The sequence below is a fragment of the Onychomys torridus genome, chromosome 10, assembly GCF_903995425.1.
Source record: "Onychomys torridus chromosome 10, mOncTor1.1, whole genome shotgun sequence".
Taxonomy (NCBI): Eukaryota; Metazoa; Chordata; class Mammalia; order Rodentia; family Cricetidae; genus Onychomys; species Onychomys torridus.
Window position 1 is genome coordinate 71,770,665 of NC_050452.1, and position 11,592 is coordinate 71,782,256.

At 41.1% G+C, this 11,592-nt stretch overlaps 1 protein-coding gene across 6 annotated transcripts in view; it reads left to right on the forward strand.

The window, feature by feature from the left end:
- The window catches only part of Glmn (glomulin, FKBP associated protein), a 49,513-nt gene that overhangs the window by 28,805 nt on the left and 9,116 nt on the right, over positions 1-11,592 (forward strand). For 2 of the 6 annotated variants that reach the window (XM_036200614.1, XM_036200615.1), the window contains exons 15-19: positions 374-480; positions 1,074-1,137; positions 9,238-9,361; positions 10,196-10,278; positions 10,589-10,696. In XM_036200614.1, the coding sequence (XP_036056507.1) occupies positions 374-480; positions 1,074-1,137; positions 9,238-9,361; positions 10,196-10,278; positions 10,589-10,696 (486 nt within the window). Of the gene's footprint in view, positions 1-373; positions 481-1,073; positions 1,138-9,237; positions 9,362-10,195; positions 10,279-10,588; positions 10,753-11,592 lie in introns of those variants that run through there. The other 4 variants (XM_036200616.1, XM_036200617.1, XM_036200618.1 and 1 more) reach the window with 4 other exon arrangements.

Consider the following 11,592-nt stretch of genomic DNA (forward strand, 5'->3'; position numbering starts at 1 on the left):
TATAATTCCCTATTTAAAAAGCAAACACCACCCCTGCCCCTCTGAATTTTGAAAACTTGTTAACTATAAACTTAAACCATATTGCTTCTTTTGGCTGATAATATGGCTCTTGTTGTGCTATATTTGTTGTGCTATATACTTCAGAAACATAAAAATTTGAGTCTCATCTGAATGTGAATGTGCATAACCCCATGTAGAAAAAGACCACCAGTGTTCCCAAACTGGCAAGATGTCCACATGTGACTAGAAAGTGAATGGGTACATAGACATGAATGTTAAAAATGTAATAGTTTTTGTATTTCATCTTATTATAATATATAAAGTTTATGATGCTATTACATAAACTTTTCATAATCTATCTTTTGCTTTTCAGAAAGCGTATAACAAATGGTTTTCAGGACCACAGCTGATTTCTCTATTGGACTTGGTACTGTTTCTCCCTGAGGGTGCTGAAACAGATTTACTGCAGAACTCAGATAGGTGAGGTGACCATCACTAGGGTTTTAAAAGTAAACTGCTTAAACTAAGAAAATGTTTTTCTGTGATTTTATGATCTGTATTTAGTTCATAAATGTATGTAAGCTTTTCCTCTTTGTTACTTGGAGATTTACCTCTCAAGCACAGTGACTAGTGACTGACTGATTGTCTATCTTTGTGGTACTCAGCATTACACAGAGGTTTGAAACCACAGTATTTGTGACTAAAATTTAAGAATCTCACAAAAACAGTTTATAAAGGGATTATGGGCTTTATTTTTCAGGTCCATTTTTTTCCCATATAGAACATATACTTTTAATTTTGGTGCATTAGAATGGATGTGGAGAAAAGCTGTATTTATAAACAAAGAACAGCCAGAACTGCAGGGCTGTCTCTGGGGCACAGGGGTAACGCTCATCTTGGGAACTTAGACCAACTTAGAGTGAGCTGTACCACTCCATAGATGGGTGGGGATAGTCTCTATGGGCAATGTGTTAACATCAGTATTTCCAAGCTTTTAACTTGCTTTATATATATTGCAGTTGTTGATTACATAAATCTATACTGAAAATAACAAATTATCTTTTAATTAACAGGATTATGGCTTCATTAAATTTATTGAGGTATTTGGTTATCAAAGATAATGAAAATGACAATCAAGTAAGTGAATTATTTAGAAAAGAACCTGTGAGTATATTCAGAATGTCTAAGTTTTTCAGCTTTTCTTGATTACTATCCTAAGCCAGCATTTATTATTTTTACCCAGCTATAAAACTTGGGTGCCTATTCTGACACCTGCTGTCAGTTCCCAGGCACACTTAGCTTTTCACATCTAACCTGCTTTCCTGCTCTCTGTCTGCTCTCTTGCACGAAGTCTTGCTAGGCCCTTGTCTTAGGGTTTCTATTGCTATGAAGAGACACCATGGCAACTCTTATAAAAGAAAACTTTTAATGGCAGGCTTAGTTTCAGAGGTTGAGTTCATTGTCATCATGGAGGGAAACACGGTGGCATGCAGGCAGGCATGGTGCTGGAGACAGAGCCAAGAGCCCTACATCTTTGATCCCTAGGCAACAGGAAGTCAGCTGAGACACTGGGCAGTATCCTGAGCATAGGAAACCTCAAAGCTCCGTCCCCCCCCCCCCCCCAGACACACTGTAACACTCTTCCTCCAACAAGGCCACACCCACTCCAACAAAGCCACGCCTCCTAACAGTGCTGCTCCCTGTGAGCTACTGTGGTCCGGTTACATTGAAACCCCTGGCCCTGTTGGTGGATAAGTTACAGGTCATGTGTTAATTGACCCACTGGAGCTCCACAAACACATGCACCTCTTACTCAGCCTCTGCTACTCGTATATAGATAGGTCAGGGTTTTAATCAGAGCTACATGAGATAAAATTATCACCTATCACCTCAGACATGACAAATGAGTTTGTTCACAGCACTTCTTGAATGGTGTGTAGGAAGTCGGATTTTTTTTAATAGCACTTCATTAGAAGTATTCAATAAATAGAAAACTATTTGAGGGAGATGTCATACAGTAAAATCACATTTACGTTTAAGCTCCTTTCTGCCTACTCCATTCTAATAATTGTTCTTCTATTACCTGTAACCACATGAACCATGTTAGTATGGATTTCTTTTTTTAAAAAGTGATGGGAAGACTGAAAGTAATTAAGTTTCACATAAAAGTACCAGAGGTCTTTATTACTAAGTAAGTCATACTTAGGATAAGGAGTCTGAGGAGCAGCAGGAAACCGAGACTCAGTAATCTGGCCTGTTATTCACGCTGGCTTAGTCTGACCTAGATGACTTTTTATTGTGGAGAAGAAATTGAAATGTCCAGCAAAGCTGAAAGAACTTGACAGCAGGCATTTGTCAGACCCACCTGCCCCACTCCATTCCTCATGCATCTGTCTCCTCTCAGCTTCTCGGGTTTGGGGGTGGGGTGGCGTGGGGTGGGTTGTTTTTTTTTTTTTTTTTTTCAAGACAGGGTCTCTGTGTAGCCTTGTCTATCCTAGAACCTGCTCTGTAGACCAGGCTGGCCTTGAACACAGAGATCCACCTGTCTCTGTCTCTTGGTGTTAGGATTAAAGGAGTGCACCACCACCGCCCAGCTCTCGTTAGAATTTTTAATGCATTTCAGTGTTAACTATAGACATCAGTATATTTTGTCCCAATATTTCAGCATGTATTTCATCAGGCATAGTTAAATATTTGTCGGCAGTTTTTCTTGTAAGTAAATTCACGTAAATGAAGTGCACAGGTTCTAAGTGTACAGTCTTAGTTCGAGTAGCTGTGGAGATCTGTTTTATCCAGCTGTCTATCAAATTTGCAGTCATCACAGATGTGCCCATGTGTTCTTCTCACTGGTCTACCACTCACTGACAGAGATGGCCACTGTCCTGGCCAGGTGCTGTGTGGCATTCCTCACAATGCTGAAGGGAAAGGACTCTGTCTCCCTTCTCATTAACCCTTCCCTCACAGGAAGGAGCAGAAATTTGCTCAAGAGTAGAAAGTAATAGAAATTGGCTATGACTCCATGTAAACTTTAGAAACTAAAGTAACTCCTGACTCATAAAAACAGAAAAAATACAACATATATTGAGCAGCACTGGGCCTTGGGCCCTTGGCAGGTGTCCTTAGGGAAGGTATGAGTTTAACCTTGTAGTAATCAGGGAGGCTGAACATACACAAGGTGACGTGATTTGCTTGATACAAAGGAATCTCACTGATTAGGAATGACAGATGTACTTGCTGTAGCGTACAGCCTAACACAGGGTCAGAAGTCGCTGCTTAGAGAAGGAAGGTGATGTCTGTTTTGATGCCTGTAGGTAATGCCTTCTTATACTTTGGTGTGGACATTTTATAATGAAGAAAGAACACCCACTTAGAGGGCTGCCTTTTTAATGGTTTATTTTTCCCCCATAGGAACCAAATCCTGGCTTTTATTTGTTTTGTGCTGTATGCCACCATAAGGATTGCCATACCAGGGAAAGGATTAATAGAAGTCCTAAGTTGCCAGATTGATTCCCTGTATGCAGCTTAACAGCCTGTCTGTAATGGAAACATTCCTAAGGACAGTTACAGTGAGGAAACAGATTTAGCCACTGTGGTTAACAAGTCACTGACAGCTTCTGTCCAGGTGTGACTCTTCTGTATGGTGGCACTTACAGGGCTGAGGGAGGGTCACAAGTTTCAGGCCAGCCTGCAGGGTGAAGCAAGACCGTGTCTAATAAAACACCAAGTGCAGCTTCTGGCTTGCCTTACAGGTTACAAAGTGATGCTGTGTTGGTGTTGAATTGTGGGCATTTTACTCGGAGGAACCCCTACCAGTTCCTGTTTGTGCCCATTTAGGTGTGCTACAAGATGAAAAGCTAGAAAGGCACACAGGAAGAGATAGAAAGCCACTCTGTTAGACAGACAGTGAAGCAGTTCATGAGTAGTAATCTCTCTTTCTGACCAGCTGGAGTCACAGCCAGCTCTTTACTCTCCTAAGCTCCCCTTGCCTTTCTTCTCCCACTTTTAACTCCCTGCATGTTTTCAGCACTTTCTCCCCCACTTCAGTTTCCTGACATTTTTAGACTTTTACAGACGAGTATTTCCTGTCTCTAACTTTTATGGCTCACATTCTCTATTGTTGGGTTTCTTTAGATAGTTGTTATTTGTTTTGAATTACAAGTTTATTCTAAAACAGAGCTGTAATTGTGCTTTTGCTTACCTTCTGCACTCTTCACTCAGATCTTTTCTAATGCCTGTTTATTCAGAATTAAAATGTGCCAGGACTGGAATTGTAGCTCATTGGCAGAATTCAATCCTTAGCACCATAATACAAAAGTGAAATGAAATGAAACACCCCCACTGCATAATCTGTGGAGCCACATGGCTAATGGTGGTGGACATCCCTTACTATTGAAGGGGTAAAAGTTCTGTGATACCATTTAATAAACAAAGCATTATGTTAGGAGAAGGGCCAAGAGGGGCACATGGCCATGCCCTTTTCCATTTCTTTCTTTTATTATGGTTGACTCTGTGCTTGCACGATTCCTACCTGTTCCAGAACGTATTCCACTGTGGTATAGAAAGGTCTAGTGGGGTTGGGTAGGCTCCAGTGAATTTTTGACGCATAATTAAGATAGAAAACAAAAAAGTTCAGAATTGTTAAATCAGTGACATGGATATGAAATGAAAGGCAGACAATTGTGAGGATTTCAAAAGTTCAATCTTTATAAACACTATAAAAACCTTGTTACTTTTTTAACATCAAAGATGAAAGAAATCTTAAACTTATTTCTTTTGTGTTTTAAAAAAGATCTGGTAACTTTCATGTAAGACAAAGAATATATTTTTACCTCCATAGCATCTTGACTCCTACATGCTTCTAAAAACAGTATAGTTCATTATCGGAGAGACGAATTATGCTGAACAGCATGTGAAAGAACTTTTCTTTAGCCTAATTTTGAAGGGTGTTTTTATTAGTCAGTGTTTTAATGTTACGGACTACAAATTAAAATAAATTATTGCCCTTAGCTTGATGCCATAACTCATGTCTGTAATTACAGCTTTTGGGAGGCAAGGTTGGCAAAGAAAAAGAAACTGAAGTATTTTTACAGTTCAACCTTTTTTGTTATTTGTAAGTTCATGGTTTTGTAATTAAATTACTCATTTGTTTTACATCCCAACTGCAGTTTCCCCTCTCTCCTCTCCTCCCATTCCCTCCCTTTACCCCGCCCCATCCACTCCTCTGTTTCTGTTGAGAAAGGGCAGGCCTCCCTTGGGTGTCAGCAAACATGGCATGTCAAGCTGAGGTAGGCCTAAGCTCCTCCCTTGTATTAAGGCAGATCAAGGCACTTCAGTATGAGGAACAGGCTCCCCAAAGCCAGCCAAAGCATTAGGGACAGCCAGCCCTGCTCCCACTGCTGGGAGTCCACACCAGTGGAAGTCAGAGGACAGCTTTGGGGATGTTGGTCTCAGGATCAAACTCAGATTGTTGGGTTGGCAGTGAAGGCCTTAACCCACTGAGCCTTTTTGCTGGCCTATTGTTCGTTGTTTTTAGACAGGGTCTCAAGTTGTCCCTGCTGGCCTGGAACTCACTATGTAGCCAACAATGATCACAAATTCTGAGATTATAAGACCCTTGTATTGGTTGAAGTGGGAAGGGCAAACAGGCCAGGTTGTGAATTCCAGCTAGAATTTGTCTTGCCTGGACATCAGGACAACAGGATTACCAAGATTTCCACCTGTGGGAAGGTATGTGTGTTCAGGAAGTCTTTGCTTAGTTCTAGAGGGTGCTTGAAAGCAAAAGTGGGGACTAGCATCCAGACTCCCACTCCCGTACTTGCTCTTCTAGGGCAACCTAATAAGATCCAGCCAGTTACAGCTCATGGTTTATTTTGATTTTTGTTTCATGTATGGTTCTCACTATGTGGCTCTGGCTGGCCTGTAACTTGCCAACATCTTTCAAACATTTATATATATTTATGTGTGTGTGTTTATGTATGTATGTGTATATATGTATGTATATATATACATATATATAATGTTTTATATTAAGTGATATAGACATAAAAATGTTAAAGACCTGAAGTGTTAGCTAATGGCTACCTCTTGCGTAAAAGGGACTTCAACCATAACTAATATTTTCTTTTATATAAATGTGGGAAGTTATTTCCTTTTGATAAAGCTAAGTGTAGGTTACAGAGTGTCCCCATGGGAACTGGAGATGGCTCAGTGGTTAAGAGGACTGGCTACTCTTGTGAAGGACCTGGGTTTGATTCCCAGCACCCACTCCAGTTCCAAGAGATCCAATGCTCTCTTCTCGCCCCTCTGTGCATGAGGCACACATATGGTACACAGACGTATATTTAAAAAAAATACTTCATACACATTTGAAAAAAGTATTGCTGGGCGGTGGTGGCGCATGCCTTTAATCCCAGCACTCGGGAGGCAGAGCCAGGCGGATCTCTATGAGTTCGAGGCCAGCCTGGGCTACCAAGTGAGTTCCAGGACAGCCTCCAAAGCTACACAGAGAAACCCTGTCTCGAAAAACTTGAGAGAGAGAGAGAGAGAGAGAGAGAGAGAGAGAGAGAGAGAGAGAGAAAGAGGAAAAAGAAGTGTTAAGGGTGTTCTTCATGTATGCAATGGATTTCATTGTCATTAATGACCTAATCAGCCTTGAAAGTAGCAGTTCTGGTGAGTTGTACTTTTAGCTTACAGGTGACAGAAGAGGGGAAGTTCTTAAAAAGGGAACAGATAGAGAGACAGGAGTTGACAAGAAAGGACTAGATGGAGAGAGGGAAACAGACAGGAGAGCAGTGGTGACACATGAGTTGTGCTGCTTCTCATGTTTATATAGCAAACATGAAAGCCCCTAAAGCACATTAAAAACCATAATACTAAAACAGGTTCTCTGTTTACAAACAAGGTGACTACACCAAGAGAAAATGAGTAACAGAGGTGGCAAGGTGGCCCTGAGTCAGTCTAACGTGGAAGGAGAGAATCAGCAAGGCAGAGTTGTCCTCTGACCTCCCCACAGGGCTATGATGTGCACATATCATGCACACTACATACGTGGGCAGGAGAGACAGCTTGGCGGGTGGAGGTGCCTGCACACAGGCCTGACAATCTAAGTTTGACCACTGGATCCTACAAAGTGTTGAGAGAAGAATCAACACTAGTTGTCGTGTGTGTGTGCGCGTGTGCGTGTGTGGGTGGGTGTGTGGTGGGTGTGTGGGTGTGGGTGTGTGTGTGTATGTGTAGCCTTGTCTGTCCTGGAACTCGCTCTATAGACTCTGCCTCCCAAGTGCTAGGATTAAAGGCCTGTGCTACCAAATTTTCCTTTTTGACCTCCACACTGGCACCATGGCACAGCACCTGTTCTCATTCATGCACACATGCACACACACAGCACATTTACAAAATAAATAAATAAATAAAAGCAGGAATCAGAGGCCCATCACCCCTCGTTGATATTATACTCTCTGGGTGCTTTGCCACATTTTTCTCTTTTAAATGAGAATGAAGTCATGCCATATAAAGTTTCTCCCATTCAACAATATTTACTCAAGAAAAAATGTAATAGCCATGTAGTTTTCCATTATGTGAATATATGACAACTTAACATCTTCCTGTTATGAAACATATTCTTGCATTCGTTTTCATTGAACATTGTTTTTAAAGGCACCTCTCCAACACAATCATTACAAACTACAGCTTTGTTTTCCCAGAATAAATCCACAGATGTTGAATGGACTAATAGGCATATTTTTGAATTCATATGTAGTTTCTCTTAGACCTCTGCATTTTCCAGCAGTATCTTTTTTTAAAAGATAGGGTTTTTTTGTTTGTTTTTTGTTTTTGTCTTTTTGCTAGCATATGTTCTTTGACCAGTAGTGGGTTTCATTGTGACACTTTGACAGAGGCATTAGAATACTCCATCACGGTGGATTCCCTTCCCACTCTGTGCTGCTCCCTCCCTCCCGTCAGTCCGTCTCTCAAATAGTCCCTCTTCTATTTCCATGTCTTTTTCTTAGAAAGAGAAAGAGAAAAAAGAGCCTGGATTCTGCATATGAAAGACAATGTCTGAGGATCTTATTTCACATAAAATTAACTTCAGTTTCACCCATTTTTCTGAAGTGCCACTTTGACTCCTTGAGGCAGAATAATACTCGATTATGTGCACACCACACTCTCCTTCCTGTTCCGTGTTGTGGGCACCGAGGTTGGGTCTGTAACTTGGGTATTGTGATTAGTGCATCATGTACCTGGGGGGGGGGTGCGGGGGGAATCACTACATATGCTAGCTTTGATTCATGTTCTTTCTATTTTTAGTTTTTTGAGAAACCTTAATGCCAATTTCTATAGTGGCTGGACAAATGAACATTCCTGCCAACAATGTATGAGTGCTACAAAGATTTCAGGGAAAAGATGTGTGGAGTCATTATTACCCGTTGTTACATAGATATCTGACTTTGACTCACAGGGTCCCTGTACGCTCATTACAGAGTGAGTGTGCTCCGTCTCATTGACATGGTTAAGGATAACTGTCCCTATGTAAACTGTATTGTTTGGTGTATAGGACCTGGAAGTCTTTTTTTTTTTTTTTTTTTTCCAGAGCTGAGGACCGAACCCAGGGCCTTGCGCTTGCTAGGCAAGCGCTCTACCACTGAGCTAAATCCCCAAACCCAAGACCTGGAAGTCTTATACCATCAATGTTTTGTATTTATCTCTCTCCTTTTTTAAATTAAGTTAAAAAATTCATTACTGCTCTTTTTTGTATCACAGTTGTAAATGATCTTGACATGAAAACTTCTCAGATACATGACAAAATGCTAAACTGACCATCTGCCTTGGCCATCAAGAAAGCCCAAATTAGTTTAGTTTTAAAAGTCTCCATTAGTAGGAAAGAGAACAAATCTTCTGGAATGTGACCCATAGCCAAGCATCCAAGTAATACATCCAGTGATGAGGCCGACTTAAAGTGGAGCCACTGTGGAGGTGTTTTGTAGGAGATGGAAAGTGATAGGATGTTCCCAGTTAATTTTGTCACAGACCTCAAAACCATAATTCTTCAAACAGAATAGTGATGAGCAGTGTGCTATGGGTACTTATGGCCGACACCATAACTTGATGTTCGTAGTGGCCTATAGAGCAGGACCCTGGTATAGTCGTTGCTTCTCCCAGCTAGCGCATGTTTATTAACAGAAGGCATCCTGTGTGTGCTGAACCGTGACTAACTTGTTCATTAAACCTTCTGAACAGACTGGATTATGGACAGAACTTGGAAAGATTGAAAATAACTTTTTAAAGCCACTTCACATAGGACTTAATATGTCAAAAGCACATTATGAAGCAGAAATCAAAAACAGCCAACGAAATAGCCAAGGTTGGTAGCGTGCAGTTTTATTTTCCATTAGGTCTAAAATTCAAATTCTGAAGTGATCATATTGTTTTTAAATATGTGTGTGTGCCTGAGTGTATTTATGTGTACCATACGAATGTATGAGCCCACAAAAGTCAGAAGGAGGTGTTGGATCACTTGGAAATGGAGTTACAGTTGCTTTTAGACCTCCATGTGTGTGCTGGGGACACCCCAGGTTCTGTTGGAGTAGTAGGTGCTCTTAGCCACTGAGCCTTTTCTCCAGTCCCAAACTATCACATTTCAGTGTATGTTCACCTCATATAAAAATGAAAGCTATTGATTAAACTAATTAATTAAAATGATTCTTAGCCAATAAAGCTGTTTTTATAAAGAATCAGATCACATGTTGTATAATTCTAGTGTTTGATTTTGTTTATAACAAATACTCTATAAGGTGTTACCTCGTTGACACATATTTTAAAATTAGTAAGATTAAAGTAGCTTGAAAATGTATTATTAAAATCTGAAAGATGACAAGGTAACTCAGTGGGTACAGAGGCTTACCATCTGTCAAGCCCCAAACCTAAGTTCAGTCTCTGGGACCAGTGGTGGAAGAAGAGAACCATCCTCCAGGTTGTCCTGTGACCCCACACATGTGCCATGCCACATATACACACACAAAATAAACAAAGACATGAACTAAATCTGAGAGTTGGGGATCAGCTCAGCAGTAAAGCATTTGCCTAGTATATTCAAGACCCTGGGTTCATTCACACCTCCACACACACACAGTGCTGAAACCCTGAGAACTGGTGTAGTGGCCAAATGTGAAATGGTTTTTTTTTCTTCCCTTTCTAGTAGCCTCGATGTGTAAAGGTGTTTGTTCTGTGACTGTAGGTGGAGAAGAAATCCCTAGTATGCCTCCTGAGATGCAACTTAAGGTAACTTCCAAAATTTTAAGCTACATCCAGTCTGAGGTCTGGTCTGTGCTTTGTTTTAGAAGCAGCATTAATGACATAGATTTCTGGGGGGGGGGGGGGGGGGGGGGGCGTGGGGTGTGTGTGTGTGTGTGTGTGTGTGTGTGTGTACACGTGTGTGTGTGTGTACGTGTGTACACAGGCCTGGAGCCCCAGCAGTGGGGAGACTGACACAGGAGGATTGCAAGCTGCCGGCTAGTCTGGTCTGCTTTACGAGACCCTCTCTCAAAAAGACTAATTATGGTCACGGTGATGCTGTCTTCTCGGCTCTCAGGTCCTACACTCAGCTCTCTTCACGTTTGACCTGATTGACAGTGTTCTGGCTCGAGTAGAAGAACTCATTGAACTCAAAACAAAGTCTACCTCTGAAGAAAGTGCTGCAGTAAAGTAAAAGTTTTGTTTCATAAATAAAAACCAATACGATGATGTTTCCCAGTATATTTTAGGGGCTTGTCAATTTCCAATACATGGATCAGTAGTAAATAGTCTTTGCTTTAAAAAGCCTGGAGAGCCAGGCTGTGGTGGCAGCGCACGCCTTTAATCCCAGCACTCGGGAGGCAGAGGCAGGCGGATCTCTGTGAGTTCGAGGCCAGCCTGGTCTACAGAGTAAGATCCAGGACAGGCACAAAGCTACACAGAGAAACCCTGTCTCAAAAAAACCAAAAAATTAAAATTAAAAAATTTTTAAAAAGCCTGGAGAGATGGCTCAGTGGTTCAGAGCACTTCCTGCTCTTCTGGAGGACATGGGTAGGGTGCTCAGCACCCACATGGAGGCTCACAACTGTCTATAACTCCAGATGCAGAGAATGTGATCTCCATGGGCACCAGGCACCTATATGGTATACACACATACATGCAGGCAAAACATCCATACACATAAAATTATTTTTAAAAAAGTATTACTTTAGAAGATCCAATACAAACTAATTTGTTTTACAACATCAAAAAATGTAGTCAAATGATGTATTCATCCACATACTTGTGAATTTATATTTTTAAAAAAACAGATACACTTTCTGCTTTTTAGGTGCTTTTTAACACTAGAGCACCTACTGTCAAGCTGGATACTGCAGCACTGGAAATGTAGAGATTCTGACTTCAGAACAGTTGACTGGTTTCTTTAACTTTGCTCCTTTTTCATGCCTTAGAAGCAGTCTTACAAATACCGGGTGCCTGTAGTGCATTGGGAGGTAGAGGCAGGAGAATTAAAAACCAGCCTTACCACGTGAAATCCTGTCTCAAGAGACTTAAAAAGGTATCTCTAGCCGCTAAATATGA